The 21,481-nt window shown below is 44.9% G+C and overlaps 2 protein-coding genes across 5 annotated transcripts in view; one reads left to right on the plus strand and one right to left on the minus strand.

Annotated features, from left to right (window-relative positions):
- LOC132388497 (zinc finger protein 229-like) overlaps nucleotides 1–8,499 on the plus strand; it is a 142,483-nt gene extending 133,984 nt beyond the window's left edge. The window contains exon 3 of the transcript XR_009510248.1: nucleotides 5,903–8,499. The gene's annotated coding sequence lies outside the window, so the exon portion shown is untranslated. The remainder of the gene's footprint in view (nucleotides 1–5,902) is intronic.
- On the minus strand, nucleotides 1,174–19,502 carry LOC132388499 (zinc finger protein 235-like). 4 transcript variants are annotated; one of them, XM_059960860.1, is made up of 5 exons: nucleotides 19,343–19,500; nucleotides 16,593–16,763; nucleotides 13,764–13,940; nucleotides 5,354–5,424; nucleotides 1,174–3,687 (listed from the first exon to the last, which is right to left on the minus strand). In XM_059960860.1, exon 5 carries the CDS (start codon nucleotides 3,277–3,279, stop codon nucleotides 2,089–2,091), a length of 1,191 nt encoding a protein of 396 aa, XP_059816843.1. In that variant the 5' UTR covers nucleotides 3,280–3,687; nucleotides 5,354–5,424; nucleotides 13,764–13,940; nucleotides 16,593–16,763; nucleotides 19,343–19,500; the 3' UTR covers nucleotides 1,174–2,088. The 4 variants fall into 4 exon arrangements, with proteins under 4 accessions (XP_059816843.1, XP_059816841.1, XP_059816845.1 ...); XM_059960858.1 differs by lacking the exon at nucleotides 16,593–16,763 and having other exon boundaries at nucleotides 19,343–19,502; XM_059960862.1 differs by lacking the exon at nucleotides 16,593–16,763 and having other exon boundaries at nucleotides 13,764–13,936.
- Nucleotides 19,503–21,481: the final 1,979 nt, after the last annotated feature.

Raw genomic sequence — 21,481 nt, forward strand, 5'->3', positions numbered from 1 at the left:
TAACCAGTTCATCAGCCATCACCTTTCACCCCCACCCCATTATTCCCTCTACAGCATCATTCTCCAGTGGCTTGATATCCATTTCAGTTTCTCTTTTACATTATATGTACCTGAAATTAAAAATGGTATCCTCTTTAATATTACTGGCTAGCTCACCTAAGTATTCCATCTTTTCCTTCTTAATGATATTAGTTGCATTCTGTTCATTTTTAAAACTTCCCAATTCTCTAACTGCCTGGTGATTTTTGTTCTGTGCCCTCTTTCGTCTTTATGTTGTCTTTGGTTTCTCTTAGCAGCTACGGTTTTGTCACCTTACCTTTAGAATACTACTTCCTCTTTGTGATGTGAATATCCCGTCACTTCCAGAAATTCCAGCCATTGCTGCTCTGTTTTCATCCCTGCCCGTGTTCTTTCCAAATCAATTTTGACCAAATTTTCTCTCAGGCCTCTCTAATTATCTTTTTATTCATATCTGACATTAGTTTCTCCTTCTCTAATGTCGGGGTGAATTTGATCATATTAAGATCACTTGTCCCAAAGGGTTCCTTGAACTCAAGTGACCTAATTATTTCCGGTTCTTTACATTACTCAATCCAGAATAGCTGATCCCCAAGTGGGCTCAATCACGAGCTGCTCTAAAAAGCATCTTGTAGGCAATCCAGGAATTCCTCCTCTTGAGACCAACACCATCCTGATTTTCCTAATCACCTGCATGACAATCCCCCATGAACATTGTAACATTGCCCTTTTGGCACTCATTTTCTATCTCTCATTGTAAATTGTGGACCACATGCTGTTTTGGTGTCACTATACAATTCCATTCAAGGATTTTTTTGTACATTTGCTGTTCCTTATTTCTACCCACAGATTTTACACTGCCCAACCCTATGGCCTCCTCTTATCTAATGATTTTATTTAATATTTTACCAACAGAGCCACACAACCCCACTACTGGCTTGTTATTTCACTAAACATATAAATATCTGGGAAACAGGATAACCTGCAGATGCAAGAAATCAAGAGAAATTCACACAAAGCGCTGGAGAAGTTCAGCAGGTCAGGCAGCATTTATGGATGGGAATCAACATTTCCGGCCATGACCCTTCTTTGGGACTCGTGATAACAACGTATCTGGAAAATCAACAAGCAAATACAACAGAAAGTAGTGCAATATTGGGAAAACCTTTGACAAAATTTATTTCAAGGCTTTAAAAAACTGTGGAACAGAGCTCTATGCTCAACAAATACAACAAAGGCAATAAACACTTCCATCAATACCGACATTGACTTTTTTTAATGAAAATATCTTAGTCCCATTTCACTCAGTAAAATTTACAAAGATAAGTAAGAACAGAAATGACAAGTTTAGAAAAGACTACTTACACTCAAACCCACCTAGATTAACACTTCCTTGGACAGAAGGAGGAAGAGGAATAACGCACATGAGAAAAAATAATCACATTAGACCATAAGACAAAGGAGCAGAGTCGGCCATTCAGCCCATCGAGTCTGCTACACAATTTCATCATGAGTGGATCCAATCTGCCCTTCAGTCCCATTCCCCCACCTTCTCACTATCACCTTGGATGCCCTGACTACTCAGATACCTATCAATCTCTGCATTAAACACACCCAATGACTTGGCCGCCACTGCTGCCCGAGGCAACAAATTCCACAGATCCATCACCCTCTGACAAAAAAAAAATTCTCTGATTCTCTGTTCTGAATGGGTGTCCTGCAAACCACAAGTCATGCCCTCTTGTACTAGACTCCGCCTGTCACTCTCGAAATTGCATTCAGCAATGGGGATGCATTCATCCTGCAGCTTATTGAAACTTTCTCCCCAATGTGAACCCGGTCGTGTGTTACAAGGTTAGATTATTGAATGAATCCCTTCCCATATTCACAACAGGTGAATGGCCCCTCCCCAGTGGAACATAATGATGCAGCTTTGGTGGAGACGGTTGAGAGAATCTCTCCCCAAAGTCTGAGCAGACGTGGTGTGAACTCACTGGTGTTCTAATAGATGAGATGATCATGTGAATGCCTTCCCACATTCACAGGTCGACGGCCTTTCCCCAGTGGATCTCACTGGTGTGCCAGCAGATCAGATGACTGAGTGAATCCCTTCTCACCATCTGAGAGGGTGAAATCCCTCTCTGCAGTGTGAACTGACTGGTGTGTCACTAGGTGGGATGATGTGGTGAATCCCTTCCCACAGTCTGAGCAGGTGAATGGCCTCTTCCCAGTGTGAACTCGCTGGTGTGTCTGTAGGTTGGATGACTGAGTGAATGTCTTTCCACAGACTGAGCAGGTGAATAGCTTCTCCCCAGTGTGAACTGACTGGTGTCTCCGTAGGTGAGATGCCTGAGTGAATCCCTTCCCACAGTCTGAGCAGGTGAACAGCCTCTCCCCAGTGTGAACTCGCTGGTGACTCTGTAGGTTGAATGATCGAGTGAATCCTTTCCCACAGTCTGGGCAGGTGAACAGCTTCTCCCCAGTGTGAACTTGCTGGTGTCTCTGTAGGTTAGATGACTGAGTGAATCTCTTCCCACAGACTGAACAGATGAAATCCCTCACTGCAGTGTGAACTGACTGGTGAGTCACCAGGTGAGATGATGTGGTGAATCTCTTCCCACAGTCTGAGCAGGTGAATGGCCGCTCCCCAGTGTGAACTAACTGGTGTGCTTGTAGGCTACCTAACTGTGTGAATCCCTTTCCACAGTCTGAGCAAATGAACGGCTTCTCCCCAGTGTGAACTCGCTGGTGTGTCTGTAGGTTGGATGACTGAGTAAATGTCTTCCCACAGAATGAGCAGGTGAATGGCTTCTCCCCAGTGTGAACTGACTGGTGTCTCTGTAGGTGAGATGCCTGACTGAATCCCTTCCCACAGACTGAGCAAGTGAACAGCCACTCCCCAGTGTGAACTCGCTGGTGACTCTGTAGGTTGAATGATCGAGTGAATCCTTTCCCACAGTCTGAGCAGGTGAACAGCTTCTCCCCAGTGTGAACTTGCTGGTGTCTCTGTAGGTTAGATGACCGAGTGAATGTCTTCCCACAGACTGAGCAGGTGAAATCTCTCACTGCAGTGTGAACTGACTGGTGAATCAGTAGGTGAGATGATGTGGTGAATCCCTTCCCACAGTATGAGCAGGTGAATGGCCTCTCCCCAGTGTGAACTCTCTGATGTACCTTCAGTTCAGATGACTGAGTGAATCCCTTCCCACAGTCCGAACAGGTAAACGGCCGCTCCCCGGGGAGACCTCGCTTGTGAGCCATTAGGACAGATGACCGAGTGAATCCTTACACCACAAATTCAGCAGAGGACCAGCCTCTGCCCAGTGTGAACTGACCGGAGTGTCCACACACAGCACAGGTGAATGGCCTTGCCAGTGTAAACTTGCTGATATACATTCAGTTGAAATGACCGACTGAATCCATTCCCACTGTCTGAGCAGGTGAATGGTTTCCCCCCTGATTAGAATGATGGACATGCCAGTCGTTCAGATGATCGAGTGAATCCCTCCCCACAGTCTGAGCAGAAAGGATGATCGAGTGAATCCCTCCCCACTGTCTGAGCAGGAAGGATGATCGAGTGAATCCCTTGATCCATTTCTTAAATATCTGGACTGAGACAGCAAAACTGTATTCCAGATTTCAGTAGACAAATTTCTTGTCATTTGTAACCTGTAAAAAGATTTTAAAAATCCATCAGTGGGTGTAGAACAGGCATGGGCAAACTGCGGACCGTTAAGCTTTTTAATCCGGCCTGCAGAACTTGATGAAATTATATTAATAACCTTGTTAACGTTTTTTTCCCCACAATTCTGGCGTTTTCCCAATAGATGACGCACTCTATATACATTTGTGGTGACCCATTTCCTGGCACATCCGAACCGGCTCACAATTAGCCAGCGTTCCGGCTAAGGGAGATAGCCTGCGGAGATTTGCGAGCACAGAGCTTTGGAGCCTCTGCGCCACGGGGAGCAGGTTGAGGGAGGCTTAAAAGTGAGGTTGGGGATTTCGAATGAAGTTTTTTTTCTTCGACTGCAGTTACCGACTCCGTGTCGTAATTTTAGCGCTGCATGTAGCACACCGCTACACATTGAGCTTTGTTGAGGTGCAGCGTATTACTCCACATTTGCGCTTTACTCTTTGTTCGGCTCGACCTATTTGTGTGAACAGGCGTTCAGCATCATGAACATCAACAAAGCCAGCCACAGATCCAAGTTAACTGACCAACACCTCAGATCCATCCTGAGAATTGCCACAACAAAACTAAATCCAGACTTTGATGCGCTGGCTGAAAAGGGAGACCAACAACACTGTTCCCACTGAAATTAAAAATAAGTTTCTTCATTGTGTCATGTAAAAAATGCATTTGAAAATATTTTTTTCAATAATCCTTACATGTTACATGTCATTTCTGTTAAGTGATGGACATGAGTAGTGCACAGGTGCACGTACGTTCTCAAAATAAAAAATGCGCTCCAGATCAAATAACGCGCTCCGCATACTGGCGCGCTGTCACTGTTCTGTCTTTGTGCTGGTCGTTGTTGAGTTTTGGCACAGGGGACAGTTGAATAAGAAGGAGCAGGACAAGTAGACCTGCATCTCCTACCGTTTTTGAAATAAAGACAGTCAGGAGGAGAGTGATGATGATAATATCTTGAAGGATAACAGAATTTTCAGTGCTTTAAAATAATAATTTACTATTAAAAAAGGCTGTATTTTATTCATTTAATTTTCAGTGTTTTAAAAGTCATTTCAATAAATAGCTAAATACCATGGGACTTCAAAGACAGATATTTTGTTGTAATGCATTTGTTCATTTTCAATTGAAATTAAAGCACATGTTTTCTACATATTCCATGATATTTTATTTTCTCTTATGAGGTGTATTACCAAAACACTCCATCCATCTGCTCCTGGTCCGGCCCCCCTGTCAAATTTTAGAACCCTTTGTGGCCCACAAGTCAAAAAGTTTGCCCACCCCTGGTGTAGAACAACATTTCTGATGAGATCACTTGAGTTGTGAAGGTGTGAACTGACATCACACTGTTACAGTGAGGTTCAACCCAAGTTGGATGGAGAATTCATCTTCTAACTGGGCACAGTGCTGGTATCTGGAATGAGCATTGAACGCTCTGATTTTCTTCCTGTCTCTATAAGAATGGGGCATTTTTGCCATCTCCAATCTGTGACCTGGCTCAGTTTGACTCTCTCCATTGGTATTATTCCCTGTTCCCACTGAGCTGCATGGGTGCCTGGCCCCACAGTAACTGAAACACTCTCACACAAATAGCCGGCAGTGCATTCCACACACCCACCACTCTCTGTGTAAAAAACTTACCTCTGACATCCCCTCGGTATCTATTTCCAAGCACCTTAAAACTATGTCCTCTCGTGTTAGCCATTTCAGACCTGGGGGAAAAAAAATACTCTGGCTATCCACACGATCAATGCCCCTCATCATCTTATACACCTGAAAATGGCTCGAAACATAAACAAGGAAAGAGTACACTGGTTTGAGGATTTCTTAGAAGTACACAACAGTATGAGGGTATAGATAGGATAAATGCAAGCAGCTTTTTCCACTGAGGTTGTGTGGGATGACAACCAGAGGTCATGGGTAAGTGGGGAAGGTGAAAATTTAATGGGAACATGTGGAAAAGCTCTTCACTGGTCATGACAGTGTGGAATGAGATGAATATAAGTAGTGAAAATCAGCTCAGTTTCACCAGTTAAAGGAAGTTTGGATGGGACCCTGGGTGGTAGGAGTATGGAGGGTGATGGTCCCGGTGCAGGTATTTGCATTAGACCGCTTAAATGTTTTTTGGCATTGTCTAGATGGGCCAAATATCCTGTTTCTGGACTGAACTTCTCCATGTTTCTGTGACAGAGATGCTGGCCAAACTTGTTTGGAAGGGAAAAGGAAGGAGTGACAATGGAGCAGCAATGGCTGGAGATTCTGGAGCAATTCGGGAGCTGAGTGATCGATACATCCCAAAGAAGTGGAAGCATTGGAAAGGCAGGAGGACATATCCGTGACTGAAATGAGAAGCCAAAGCCAACATAAAAGCCAAAGAGTGGGCAAACAAAAGTGCAAAGACTATTGGGGAGCTTTTAGAAACCAACAGCAGACAACTTTAAAAAAAAGCCACATGAGCTCAGGGTGTGGAGTCCTGATATTGTCATCATTAATGGGTCCGGGTAGCACCCAACAGTCTGAGGCATTTGGAGGAACAAAATATCCGGGGCCTCAATATCTCTTGAAAAGCAAGGTTCCCTGCACCTGTAACTTTTCAACTTTTATTTTGGCAGGCACATACAAACCCTACACCCTCAAAATTTTACTTCTGAAGGCCTTCCACTTCCAAGAACTGTGTTGCCAGGAATGAGCCTGTTCCAAACCACACTTGTCAGATGCTTCTGATACCATCAAAATTGACCTTTCTCCAATTTAGAATCTCAACCCATGGTCCAGACCCCTCTTTTTCCATATTTACTTTGAATTTCATGGCATTATGATCACAAATTCTGTCACCAGCCCTGGATCATTTCCTAACAGCTTATTGTACACTTCTATATCAGAAATTCCACATACTGATTAAGGGCACATTTGACAAACTTTACCCCATCTAGTCCTTTTACAGTATGGGAGTCCAGTCTATATATGTAAAGTTAGAATCACTTACTGAATCAACCTTTGTTTATTGGCATGGTCTGCAATCTCTCTACAATGTTGTTCCTCTAAATCCCTCAGATTGTTGGGAGCAACCAAATTCCAATAATGGCTCCAGTATCATAATTCCCTGTCCTGAGCTCATCTGGCTTTCCTATGATGCTTCTTGCATTGTGATAAACACAGCTCAGCACATTCATCACACCATGCTCAACCATTTGATTGCTGACTCTATCTGAGGTCTGAACAACATCTGACTGGTGTCAAGATAACAAACTCTCCCTCACTGTCACAAAAACAAAGGAGCTGATTGTGGATTACAGGAGGAATGGAGACAGGCTAACCCCTGTTGACATCAATCGATCTGGGTTTAAGAAGGTGAACAGCTTTAAATTTGTCAGCATAAACATCACCAAGGATCTCACATCGTCTGTACATACTGGCTGTGTTGTGAAAAGAGCACAGCAGCACCTCTTTCACCTCAGATGGTTGAAGAAGTTGGGGACGGGGACCCAAAATCCTAAGGACGTTCTACAGGGACACAATTGAGAGCATGCTGACTGGCTGCATCACTGCCTGGTATGGGAACTGTGCTTCCATTAATCGCAGGAAACTGCAGAGAGTGGTGCAGACACCCCAGCGCATCTGTAGATGTGAACTTTCCACTATTCAGGACATTTACAGGGACAAGTGTGTCAAAAGGCCCAAAGGATATTGGGGACCAAATTCACCACAACCACAAACTGTTCCTGCTGCTACCATCCAGGAAACAGTACCACAAAAAAAGCACCAACAGGCTCTGGGTCATCATCTTCCACCAGGCCATCAAACTGATTAATTCATGCTGATACAATTGCATTTCAATGTTATACTGACTGTCCTATGTACAAACTATCTATTTTAAGTTACTATTAATTACACATTGCACATTTTGGTGAAGATGTAATGTAAAGATTTCTACTCCTCATGTGCAGCAAGGATGTATCGAATAAAGTCAATTCAATTCAATTCACCCTCTCAACTATCTGTTCTGTCATTCTGGCTCCCATTTCCCCAGCAACTTATTTTAACCACATCACACTCTCCACCCACACTAGCACTAGCAAGCCTTACCACTAGGATTTCAGTCCCCTCCTGTTCTGTTCCCCTAACTAATGAATTCACTATCACCCCTTTGACTTTTCTCTGTCAGGTAATCTACCCTCCCCACCCCAACAGTTTCTAAAGTGTTCCATCTGTTGTTGTGTGGGATAACAACAAGAGTTCTCTGTGATGGCTATTTAACTTTATTCCACTTCCCTGTACAAATGCAAAAGGACATCCTTGCTCATGTACTCAATTCCCCTTGTAATAAAGGCCAACATTCCATTTGCCCTCTTCACTGCCTGTTGCACTTGCTCATTCACCTTCATTGACTGACGAACTAGGACTCCTAGGTCTCTTTGCATTTCTCCCTTACCTAACTCTACACCGTTCAGACAATACTCTGCCCTCTTGTTCCTGCTTCCAAACTGGATAACTTCACATTTATTCACATTGAATGACATCTGCCAAGTATCTGCCCACTCACACAGTCTATCCAAGTCTCCCTGTATTCTCCTAACGTCCTCTTCGCATGTCACACTGCCACCCAGTTTAGTATCATCAGCAAACTTGCTGATATAGTTTTCAATGCCCTCATCTAAATCGTTGACATAAATCGTAAAGAGCTGTGGTCCCAATAGAGAGCCCTGTGGTACCCCACTAGTCACCACCAGCCAGTCCGAGAAACACACATTCACTGCTACTCTTTGCTTTCCATCTGCCAACCAGTTTTCTATCCATGTTGGAACCCTGCCCCCAATGCCATGAGCTCTGATTTTACTCACCAATCTCCTATGTGGCACCTTATCGAATGCCTTCTGAAAATCTAGGTACACAACATCCACTGGCTTACCCTCGTCTAACATCCTTGTTGCACCCTCAAAAAACTCCAACAGATTAGTCAAGCATGATTTGCCCTTGGTAAATCCATGCTGGCTCAGCCTAATCCTATCACTGCCATCAAGATGTGCCACTATTTCGTCCTTAATAATGGAGACAAGCATCTTCCCCACGACTGACGTTAGGCTAACAGGGCGATAGTTCTCCGTTTTCTCCTTTCCTCCCTTCTTGAAAAGTTGGATAACATTAGCCATTCTCCAATCTTCAGGAACTGATCCTGAATCTAAGGAACATTGGAAAATGATTACCAATGCATCCACAATTTCCTGAGCCACCTCTTTTAGAACCCACAGATGCAGACCATCTGGACCCGGGGATTTATTAGCCTTCAGTCCTACCAGTCTACTCATCACAGTTTCTTTCCTAATATCAATCTGTCTCAATTCCTCTGATATCTTATGACCCTGGCCCATGCATACATCTGGGAGATTGCCTGTGTCCTCCCTGGTGAAGATAGATCTAAAGTATGCATTAAATTCTGTTGCTATTTCCCTGTTTCCCATAACAATTTCTCCCAATTCATTCTTCAATACACACAGGTAACACCAGTTTCTATATTGGACATAAATATTTCCCCTGAACCCTCCTGAGGAATTGAGGATATATAAAACAAAACCTATGTAACCTATGTAACCTCTGGCTAAAAGAATAATTGGGACTGAATAGGAATATTTGAACCAAAGTAAACACTGTCTTCAGTGGTTAGCTAAGCCAGGCTCATTGCCAGTTCTCTGTGGCTTGCAGAGAGACACACTGAGAGCTGATAACATTGTATACTGTACCGTTGTTAGTTGATACCATTATACATTCTACCCTCATTTGAGTAAGGGGCAGAGGACTCACTGATAAGGACAGGAATGAACATCTGTTTGTAATTAAGTCAGGGCTTTGCAAAGGGAATAAGGACTGGACAGTACATCCATCCATAATTAAAACATCAATATAACAAACTCTGTTATCTAAGTAATTAAGATTTGCACCAACACACTTGGTGGGCATACCAGTTCAAATAACATCTTGAAATAGTGATGCATGGCGTGTACTATGTATAAATATACGGCTGTAACCTAAGTCAGTCGACTTGTCAGATAGTGGCAGTGTTTACGTGCCTTCCCTTTGACAACTGGGGCTCAAAGTCCTGCAGGAGAATGTGCAATAAACTGTGGTGTCAATAAGAAGCTTGTCTATCGAGTTTTATTCAGATTCAGCTTTAACATTTGGCATCACGAACAGGATCTCTATCTACAGAGCACTGAGCAGATGGGCTGAGTAAGCAGCTGAACCACTCTGGGGACTGTGGGGACTGACCGGGAGCCCAATAGGTATTTTACATTTGTCGCTCACTGTTAGTTCCTTTGGATGTATGGTGCCTTGCCCAAGGCTGATCACATACCTTGACAGGATCGGGAAAAAAATCTGTCGGGAGACTAGTATAAGGTAGGCAAAATAAGTGGGCAGGAGGCAGTATTGGATAAAGTTTATTAAGTGGCCAGGAGACGGTACTGGGTGAACTTTACTAAGTGGGCAGGAAGCAGACATGTCAGGTAAATTCATCAATTGAGCAGGAGGTGCCTGCCGGGTAAATTTATCTGATTGTTAATTGAGCAGGAGGCTTTGTGCCTGATAGATTACTTAGAGATAATCGGTTAATTGCAGTCGATTGATACGAGTGTGCCAGGAGCAGCCCGACACAATTTTGTGTGAGAGTTTTCCAGACAAGGAAAAAGATTTTCAAATGTTTAGTGCAGCACTGAGTAAGAAATTGGGGAACAAAATGTGGCCTCGGACGGAGGGGGGTGGGGGAGCCTGGGTTATTACCTCATGAGAACAAGCAGTAAATCTGATATGGAAAAAGAACTGAGGAAAGAAGTGGAAATCGTTGAAAAGGGAATGAAAGGAAAAGGCAGATGTAAAATGGAACTTTGCCAGCTATGCCACTGATGGCCTACTGGCTTCAGAATTGGACTTTGAGGCGAGAGGTCTTGAGTTCGAATCCAGCCGACTCCCTTGCACACTTTCATCCGCGCTGGGTTAGAGCTGGTGATCTCTTAAACAAAACAACTCACCCAGCAGAAGGCAATGGCAAACTACTGCTGTAACTTGCCTTGTACATGATTTCCCAACACCGCACAGCGGCGTGGAAGGAAATCCTCGGCTAACTGGAAAAAGTTCCGGATGTGACATACGTTTAAAGTGGAACAGTATATTATCAGCAAGCTGGAGGAATAATGGAATGGGATAGAGGTATGTACTGCAGAAGGAATGCCAAAGGTTGGGAGCCGCTAAAAGCGGAGCGTGAATGGGTGGATGTGATTTGTGGCCTGCTACGGCAGTTTCACAGGAGTCCAAGCCTTTAAACTGGAGGGACAAATACCCATTATTAATGACTTACTGCTCCAATGCTTACCAACTAAGTTAGCCAACATTATTAATACAAATAATATGGATTGGCCTGACAATGACCGAAATCGAATGTGACGAGCTTCGACATATTTTTGGGACCTGACTTACGAATCCCGATCAACCCCGAAGGGAACTAATATTCTCCTGTTTGATTCTTACTAAGAGAGAGAGGGGGGCAGAACTATTTGACTATGCAGCATGTTTACACTTGTTCGCAGATTGTGTTTATATAGCTCACAGTTTGTTTTATTTAAGCAAGGATAGTCACGAACACTGTCAGCCGGAGAGAAAGAAAGAAGATGGAAAGTTCGAAACAAAGGGCCTAGTGGCCAAAGGCCACTGTTTGGACTCTCCTGTGCCCACAAGGTGGGTTGATTACTGATCCAGCGTGTACTGAATGTGTGATTGTCACTTTGTTTGATCCATAGGAGTGGATCTGTTGGTTTGGGAGTATCCTGTGAGGACCACTTGTGCTAACCCTTGCCTGGGTGTGGTAATTCACTTGAAGAGGTACCCTTGTGACCAATCACTGTTGGTGATAATTCGTATAATCCAAATGGGGATGTTGTTGGAGTATCTCGCGGCTACCACTTTTGTTAACCCTTAGCCGGATTCGGGTGTGTTATGTGGTAACCACTTGTGAGAAGGGATATTCTGTGGAAATCACTGTCGGTAATACTTTGTGTGTTGGATCTGGATTGGGAGTACCTTGTGGAATCTACCTGTGTGTCAACCCTTGCTTGTGTGGTAGTTCCTTCTGAAGACAGTACGCCTGTGATAAGCTGCTTCTGGTGATAATTTGTATGTAGATTTAGAACGACGACGGATAGAACCTACAGCGACTGTTAACCTGTCATTTATTCCATGGCTGAACTGAACTTTCATAGTTCAGCATCTCAAGACTTTAAGCTTGGTATTCCCTGAGCTCAAAGGTTTGGGAGTTATATTTACACGTATGTGTACTCATAACACTTTTTAACTTTTGATTATTTTGCTTAATTTGTTATATTATAAGTAGATACGAATAAAGAGAGTGGTTTTAACATCAAAACCAGACTCCAGGTGTGGTCTATAGCTGCTGGTTCATTTAAACCAATTGGGTACGTAACAGTGCTGCTCGTGTTTATGTCTTTAAGAGGGCTCACCCCAGCACCCGGGGGCCCCCATGTTAACACCTTTCTGTCTCTCTGTCACACCTATGCCAAGCAGGTAGAACCAGGGGCCTGCTGGGTTTGTGCTGAAATTCCTTGGTATGGTAAAAGTATGATTCAAATGTCAGTAATCCTGCTCAACTAGAGTGAGGAACTATCTGCCTGGGCTTTTTCAAATAACACCCGGGGAAGAGAGTGAGGAACTGTGGTCCACTCTGTGATGACCGTGGCTGTCAGTGTTTTGAGGGATGGTGTCTCAGGGCCCCACCAAACGGAACTTCCTACGCTGGGAAACATGAATCCTGGCCGTATCTGCAGGAGCCCAGCAGCCGAGAGGAATAACTGAGACTGAGCGATTTTTGATGATAGTTTTTCTCTCCTATAGCGTAGCCAGAAATTCATGAGGGATAATCAATTTGGCTATAAGAACTTCAGGAGCTGGCCACAAGGCTGCAGGGGCCCTGTGACAGAAACACAGGCCCAAGTAACAGAAACATCCATTGAAATGATTGCAATCTGGCAAACAGTCGTACAGAATCGTACGACTTTAGATTTTATCCCAGCTGAGAAAGGGGGAACCTGTGCTATTATTGACACAGAATGCTGCACCTGCATCCCTGATGAGTCTACTAACGTTACATCCCTCTACGAGCACACTGCAAAGGAGTGACAGCATCAAGAAAGTAGGGCAGGATTTACACGGGTTCACCAAAGGGTTGAAATGGTGATCTTCAAAGGCCTGTAAGGTAATATGTGGGGCAAAGTCCTAATCCTATGTCCTAAAAGTTGTACATATCATTGTTATAATTACTGATGTATGTTGTTTTTCCCCACTGAGAAGTCAAAGCTGTACTCAGTTGCTTTCTCTGTAAAAAAGTTACTGCTTTGTTGATCATGTAATGATCTAAAGAAGGGAATGATAAAGTATGTAAAAGGGTTAACACTTCGTTAAACTATAACAGCCTGTTTTTCTGAAAGAAACTGCTGATGATCAACAGATGTACTAAGCCATGCTGAGCCATATTTCTTTTTGAGGGTAGCGAGCTACGGTTTCAGGATGCTTATCTCCTTGTGCACTCATGTGTAGAGATAGGACAGCGTCAGTCTGTTCTGTGTGTGTGAGCCATTATGACTATTTTGTAATTTGTCTTTAGGGGCTGTCATAGTAAATAACTTTGGCTCCATCCGGTCTTGTGTGGGGGAGTATCTGGACAGATACATCTAATGTGTAAGGGGAATTGGTGGATAGGGTGGGAGCTTTCACAGTCTGTTCCTGTCTGAGTGACTAACTGAGTAAGCCCCGGGTGCTTGGAACAAAGAGTTTGTACTTTATCCGGATTCGACTTCCACTGAATGGGAGTGGTTTTAAAGGGCTGGGCTGCTGGAAGCACATTACCAGACCGGGACTGATTGCAACTGGGTCTGACAGAAGCATAACTGGTTCTTCTGGGGACATTCAGTCTCACTCCAGCTATTTCCTACCTTCCCTTGTACAGGTACGTAATGTCCAAAGGACGTGTTTATGAGTAAATGAGACTCACCAAACTTTCTCCTGACTGAATCACTGGGAAATCCGAGTCTCTTGATGCAAAGTTGTTCTCTCCAGTTGCTGTTCTCAGTCCTCGGGCCAATTCACTTGTTGCTGTTCCCTAGTCTTCAGCTGTGGTTTGCTTCCAGTGGGGGTTTTTCTTCAAATAAACTTCTCACCGCAGGTCTAACTTTAACCAGAGAGATAATGAAGTATGTTAACATTAAAAAGGAGAACCAAACATTTCTGCTCAATGTTACTAAGAACAAAACTCACTGAAATTTAAATGTTGAATGCAGATATAATGATCTCAGTGAACAATCTTTTATTGTCCCTCACACATCACAAAATGATATGGGATAAGAAGGAGCCATCATTCAGTCAGGAACAGAATTATGTGATTTGATCCATCTAGTCCGCCCTACCATTTACCATGGCTGATTTTTATTCCAACACCATGTTCCTGTCTTCCTCCCGTAATCCTGAGCTACTCACCAATCATGAATATATTAATTTGTGTCATAAATATACAAAATGGCAGCCTCAACCAACCTCTGCGGCTACAAATTCCACAGATCAGACATCTCTTAGCCAAAAAATTCTTCTCATCTCAGTTTTAAAAGGAAGCATCTTCATTCTGAGACAGTGCTGTCAGATCACAGACTCTGCGTCTAATGGAAACATCCTCTCCATGTCCACTGTATCCAGGCTTTTCAGCATTCGGAAGGTTTGCTTAACCATACATCCCCCCACCACCCCCACCGTCCCTCTGAACTCCATTGAGCACAGGTTCAGAACCATCAAATGCTCCTCATACATAACCGATTATTCCTGAGATTATTTTTGTAAACCATGTTAGCAGCAATTGTACTGAACACATTTCCAGGAATAAGAGATAAATTGATACCAGGATAATTTACAGGGTAAGTTGAGATTTCTTTATTTTTCTACTAGCACAGAATGTGCCATTTCCATTTCCAGGTTAATTTCAGGAAATATAAACCATTCCAAGGTAAATGTAATAAAAAGAAACTAGAATTATCAGAAATTCTCAGCAGGTAAGGAACAGCTTTGGGAGAGGAACAAACTTTACAATTCAGGGTAATAATGTTTTGTCAGAATGACTTCAAGCATTTTCAGTTTTTATTGCAGATCTCCAGCAACTTGGGATTCTGCCTGATTTCCACCGAGTGACAGACAGAAGACAGTGAGGGGGGGATTTCGAAGAACAGTTTGAACACCAAACTCAGGGTCTATCTCTACTGTTGTAAACACGGAACAGCCCATTTACTCACAGCCTCTCCCTGTGAGGATGGAATGGGAACATCCTCTCCTCAGACTGACAGTCATTGCTTCCAAAGGAACTCCAGAAACAAACATCTGAACCAAGACCAGAAATACTCACTCAACACCTCACAAGCCCAAGCAGCTCGATCCCTGGGTCCACTTTACCTGGATCAAAAACTGATATCCCAGGACCCAACATCACATGCTCACACAGCTTAATCTGCCACTCACCGACCCTGAGAGTCTCACACTTTGTTCCCACATCTCACACTGGGTAGTTTAATCCAGGATTTCCCCACAACCAATGTCCAGCTGCTCGAAGAAGGACATCCATCCAGCCCCTTCTGTAGAAGCACTAACCAAAGTCAAATCCAAAACACCGACAGTTCCATATGGCTGGAACACTGATCACAGGACTAGAGCCAAACAAAACCCTCCCAGTACTCTTTGCTGACTGTAATATGATGAAGTGTGTCAGGCAGTCACAGTTCACAAAATAGCACTCCCACACCAATGCACAACAGAACTGGTACCTGATGAACCTCTGGTTTTCCAGCTGACAAGAACTGATTCTGGAAATAACTCAGCGAGGCCGAAGGTGTAAAAGAATACCTCACAATGAAGCCAAGAATGATTGCCGATATATATCATTGAAGAGGTGTGATACAGGGTGGACCAAGGTTGACCCAGATGGTTGATGCATGTCACTGAAGTTGGTGGGAGAGAGACTGGACAGAGGTTGAACAAGATGGGCAGGGAATGAGCAGATAGAATGAGGTGGAGAAGAAATCAAGGACGATCAATTATGGTTCTCCAGCAATACACAGATACTAAATTAATAGTACACACTACTGTATAAAGGATCTTAAAATGACAAAGTTAGAACAAACAACAAGAACTTTGCCATATATACTTTGAACCCTCACCAAATTGTTATCAACACACCATAGAAAGTTTCCCATTCAGACACTTCATGCTTTTCATGGTAACTGCTCTGCCCGTGACTGCGAGGAACAGCAGAGACCTTTGGTCCAGATCAGCACTTCACAGAAACCATTCTCACACTAGACTTCCCAGTCCCTCAGGAAAGCAGGTAGTGAAATCAAAGATCCCCACAACCTGGTGCATTCTCCTTCCTCACCCACCAGCCAAAAAGCTCAAAGACAAATGCGAGGAGGCTCAGGAAGTGAGACAAGTTGGGGGAAGTTAACGGGACTCAGTGGCCAACATCAGATTCCCCAACACAACATGGAGGAAGCATCACCTCACATCCGGGGACTCTGACCGCACACCACATGATCTTGAGTCACAAACCAGAGGGCGGGGTAGATCTGTGTTAAACAGCCTCATGTGACCTGTTGGTGGGTCTCCCATTTCAACTCTGTGGAAATAAACTGCCTGGGCTCCTGGTTTGGATCGTTCAATGCAGATTAAGTGACATCTACATATTTTTGAAGAGCCCAGATAATAGGAAAATAAATGAGTAATTGGCCCTCAGTTCAGCACTCACGGCTAACATTGGATCTCCCCACTCGGGATCGGTCTCAATACTCACTGATGGGAAAACGATATCTTCGGCCCGCAGACTGTGATCTGATCCCTGGCTTCCTGACCCAGGAGGGGAGGACCTTTTCCCAATCCCGCAGACGATTCGCTTCAGCACTGAGCAGAAAGGAAAACACCACCCAACCGGAGACAGTGAGCATGCGCGAAGAGTTAGTTACATCTGTGGATAAATGTGAGGGGCAAACAGGATCACGTGACTGGTGGGGTCTCCCCCCCCCCCCCCCCCCCCCAGGCAGAGAGTCCAGCTACCCACCACTTCTGTGGAAAGAGACAAACTTGCCGCTCAGATTTCCTCTCACCTTAAATGTATTAGACATTTCAACCCCCAGGAAAAATATATTATCTGTCCACACAGATTCATAATCAGGTTTATTATCACTGGCGTGTGGTGTAAACTTTGTTAACTTTGCAGCAGCATTTCAATGCAAGACATAATATAGAAGAAAAAGAAAACACAAAATAAAATAATAAGAATTACAGTATATGTATATCTGGGACCATTGCTCATCGTGATTGTTATAAATGACTTGGATGAGGAAGTGAAGCGATGTGTTAGTAAATTTGCTGATGACACAAATGTTGGGGGTGTTGTGGATAGTGTGGAGGGCTGTCAGAGGTCACAGTAGGATACCGAAAGGATGCAAAACTGGGCTGAGAAGTTGCAAATGGATTTCAATCTGGATAAGTTTGATGTTGTTCAATTTATCAGGTCAAACATGATGGCAGAATATAGCATTAATGGTAAGCCTCTTCACAGTGTGGAGGATCAGCGGGATCTTGGGGTCTGAGTCCAGAGGACACTCAAACCTACTATGCAGGTTGACTCTGTGGTTAAGACGACAAACGGTGCATTGACCTTTATTAATCGTGGAATTGAGTTTAGGAGCCGAGAGGTTTTGTTGCAGCTATATAGGACCCTGGTCACACTCCACTGTGCTCACTACAGGAAGAATGTGGAAACCTTAGAAAGGGTGCAGCGGCACGTTACAAGGATGTTGCCTGGATTGGGGAGCATACCATATGAGAATAGGTTGAGTGAACTCGGCCTTTTCTCCTTGGAGCGACAGAGGATGAGAGGTGACCTGATAGAAGTTTATAAGTTTATGAGAGGCATTGATCATGTGGATAGTCAGAGGCTTTTTCCCAGCGCTGAACTGGTTACCACAAGAGGGCACAGGTTTAAGGTGCTGGGGAGTACGTACAGAGGAGATATCAGGGGTGAGTTTTTTTTTTGGTCAGAGATTGGTGGAGAGTGGTGTAATGGGCTGCCGGCAATGTTTATGGAGGTGGGCATAATAGGGTCTTTTCGGAGATTTTTGTATAGGTACCTGGCGGCACTGGAGAAAAACTAACTTAGAAAAATAGAGGGCAATGGGTAACTATAGTAATTTCTAAGGTAGGGACATGTCAGCACGACTTTGTGGGCCAAAGGGCCTGTACTGTTCTGTAGGTTTCAATTATTCTATGAATAAATTAAAAATCATGCAAAAAGCAGAAATATTATATATTTATATTGAGGTCGTGTTCAAGGGTTCAATGTCCATTTGGCTATCAGATGGCAGAGGGGAAGAAACTGTTCCTGTATCACTGAGTGTGTGCCTTCAGGCTTCTGTACCTCTCTCTCTCTCTGATGATAACTTTCAGAAAAGGGCAGCCCTGGGTGCTGGAGTTCGTTAATAATGGACGCTGCCTTTCTGAGACACTGCTTCTAATCCTCTGGTAATCTTATAAACGTCTATTCAGTCTCATCCCAGCCGGCACGTCTCCAGAGAAAACAACTCAAGTTTGTCCAACCTCTCGTTATAGCTCATGCCCTCTATTCCAGGCAGTGTCCTGGTAAACCTCTTCTGCGCCCTCTCCAAAGCCCCGACATGCTTCAGAGAACGAGAGCGACCACAACTGTATGAAACACTCCAGATGTGGCCTAATTAATCTTATAAAGCTGCAACACAACTTCCAGACTTTTGAACACAATGATAAAGAGAACCACACCATTTGCCTTCTTAATCTGTGCAGATCAATCTGTGCGGTCGCTTTCAGGGACTCCAAGATCCCTCTGATCATCAACACTATTCAGGGTTTTGCATTTATCAGTGTACTGTCTCTTTACATTCCACCGACCGAGCTGCGAAGATGATCATCACTAATCAAATCTCACTGAGATTTCTCAGGTCCTGTTGAATTTATTGCCAAGTGCACAAGTACGGGAAGGTACAGGTACAGAGAAACACTGACTTGTAGCAGCATCACAGGCAAGTCTATTCAGATAACACACGGGACACAAATTATACGATTCTCTGTCAGTAACAGTATAGAAATATGTTTACGTCATCCTGCTAATAGGACCCGAACAACAGGGGCTGAGCGGCGGCTCATCTCAGAGACCTTGTGAGACCTTCAAACCGAACCGACCCCGGCAGATTCTGTGAAGGAAGCGAGGCGAGGCCGCCAGTCCGGGAAAGTTCATCCCCTCCCCCTTCAGGTTTCATCGATCACCTTCTGTTTCTCTCTCCCTTCCCCACCCCCACCTTTTATTCTCCAATCCTGCCGAAGGGTTTCGGCCGGTTATGTCGACTGTACTCTTTTCTTAGATGCTGCCCGGCCTGCTGAGTTCCTCCAGCATTTTGTGCGCGTTGCTCGCATTTCCAGCAACTGCAGAATTTCTTTGTTTGAGTTCAGGAAAGTTAACTCACTACCCAACGTCAGAACTCCCCGATCGGAACCGGCTTCAATACTCACCGAAGGAAAATTGTTGGTGTTGCCCCGCAGAGAATAATCCGTCTCCGGCTCCCCGTCCAAGGGGCCGAGAACCCACTCCCCATCCCGATCTCACCACCGACCCGGTTTCACAAAGAACGAAAAAACAGCACTGCCAAGCCCGGGAATGTGAGCATGCGCAATGTGCTAATTGCGTCATCAGGCGGTGGGCGGGGCCTCGGAAACAAACCCGAAGATGCTTCCGATCTGCGGTAAAACGGGATCACGTGACGAGTGGAGGGTCTCTCAAGTCACCCGTTGACTGTTCCTCGCCCTTCACACCCTGCCCTTCCCACCGCCGCATTTCCCACATTATTTTATTATTTCGCTATATTATTTCCAAATTTAAACCAGATACGTATTTAGTTTTTCCCACCATATCTTCCCCGGTCCCGTTCCCTCCAGCCCTAGGTCACAGAGCGCTCAGAGTTAGAGTTTCGATTCCCATCCCAGTCAGAAACTGAACTCAGACCCAAACCGGAAATGTGCAGGTTTCATTTAAATCAGTCTATGTCAGTAAACACTAATTTCTATTCACATTCCTCCGGCCTCACTGAATCATTAAGTGAGAAACAGCAGCAGGAGGCCATTCAGCCCTTCTAACATCAACAAAATGGCGGCTGCTCTCCCTTCTTAGCCACAAACTTCTGCCCGATCCTCTTTTCCTCGATTCCCCTCGGTCTCCACACATCTGCTTTTCTCTGTTTTATGTGAGGACGATCACTGAGTCTTCACCACCCTCTGTGGTGGGGATTTACAAACATTCACCACCCTCAGAGTGGAGACATTTCCCCTCATCTCAGTCCCGTTCAGTCCATCCATGTTTCAGAGACTGGGATCCCTGGTTCAACCGGGAATGATGTTGTGCATTTCAGTGTGTTCACCTCTCAGTCCTCGCTTCTCTAAATGAAAGAGTTAATGCATTTGATCTTTCTTCATATGATGACCCCACCACTCCAGGGATTAGTCTGGTGCATCTTCATTGCACGCTTTATAACAAATACTCTCTAACCTCTTTGTTAATCCTCTGTGGAATTAATTTCCATCTTCTGCAGCACCGTGTTGGTCCAACCACTTACTTCCCACCCTTGTCACTATTTCCACCTTCCACCTCCCCCCTCACCTGGATCCACCTCTCACTCCCCAGCTCTTGCCCCATCCCCACCCCTCTCCTCTTTTCTCTGACTATTTCCCGTCTACTCTCAGTCCAGAGGGAGGGTCTCGGCCCGAAATGTTGACGGTCCATTTCCCTCCACAGATGCTGCCCGACCCACTGAGTTCCTCAGGCAGCGTCTTTGTATCCTGGTAAACTAACAGCCTGACAATGTGGACCATGGATACCCCTTCCTCTAAAAGTCATCGAATCACTCAGACGGCTAATCGCTGACAGGAATTATATTTGTTGGTCATTACATTCCAGCTGGATGGAGTTGATGGAGAGTTCGGCGTGTCCCCGTGAAACAGCCGAACGGCCGAGCTCTCTGCACTGTCCCTCCGGCTCCGGCCAGTGGTGGCGCTGTGGGGACCCCCGGCCAGTGTCTTGAGCAGAGGGAGACGCGCAGGCGCGCTGCCGACACTAAGCCTCGCAACTCCGAGCGGCGGTGGGCCGGGGCCGATGTCGGGTTTGTGTAAATCGGGGGCCGGTAGCAGTGAGAAAGGGCCTGGCCCAAGCTCTGCCGGGTGGCTGTGGGCTCCAGGCACTCCTCAGCCCCGGTTTTAACTTTGCGACCGAGCCCGGGCTGTGGGATCAATTCCTTGTGGTTCTCCAAGGGGTGAAGGGGATCTGTCCGTGTGTGTGGGTAGAGGTTATCAGTGGAGCGTGGGCGTGGGGTTGTAAGCGTGTTGGGTTCTGTTGCGAGAAAGTGGGATGATTGGACATTCCGTGATACAGGGAGGAGGGTACCGAGACAAACTAAGTTGTAAACAAGGGATGATCTGGTGAACTGGATCAGACAGCTTAGCTCGCGTGTCCTTTCAGGAAACAATTCTCTCTTCATATTAATGACTGTCTAAGCTTGCTGTTCACAAGATTATGAGTTACAAGATTGTGTGTTACAGAGCCCCAGAGTCCAGGACAGCTGTCTCCGTCATGGGCTGCGAGTGCAGATTGGGAAGGGGGAG

Source organism: Hypanus sabinus, unplaced genomic scaffold (genome assembly GCF_030144855.1).
Source record: "Hypanus sabinus isolate sHypSab1 unplaced genomic scaffold, sHypSab1.hap1 scaffold_336, whole genome shotgun sequence".
NCBI classification, from domain to species: Eukaryota; Metazoa; Chordata; class Chondrichthyes; order Myliobatiformes; family Dasyatidae; genus Hypanus; species Hypanus sabinus.

Coding starts and splice junctions, on each gene's coding strand:
- LOC132388499 (XM_059960861.1), bottom strand. CDS start 3,279: ATGGCTCACAAGCGAGGTCTCCCCGGGGAGCGGCCGTTTACCTGTTCG.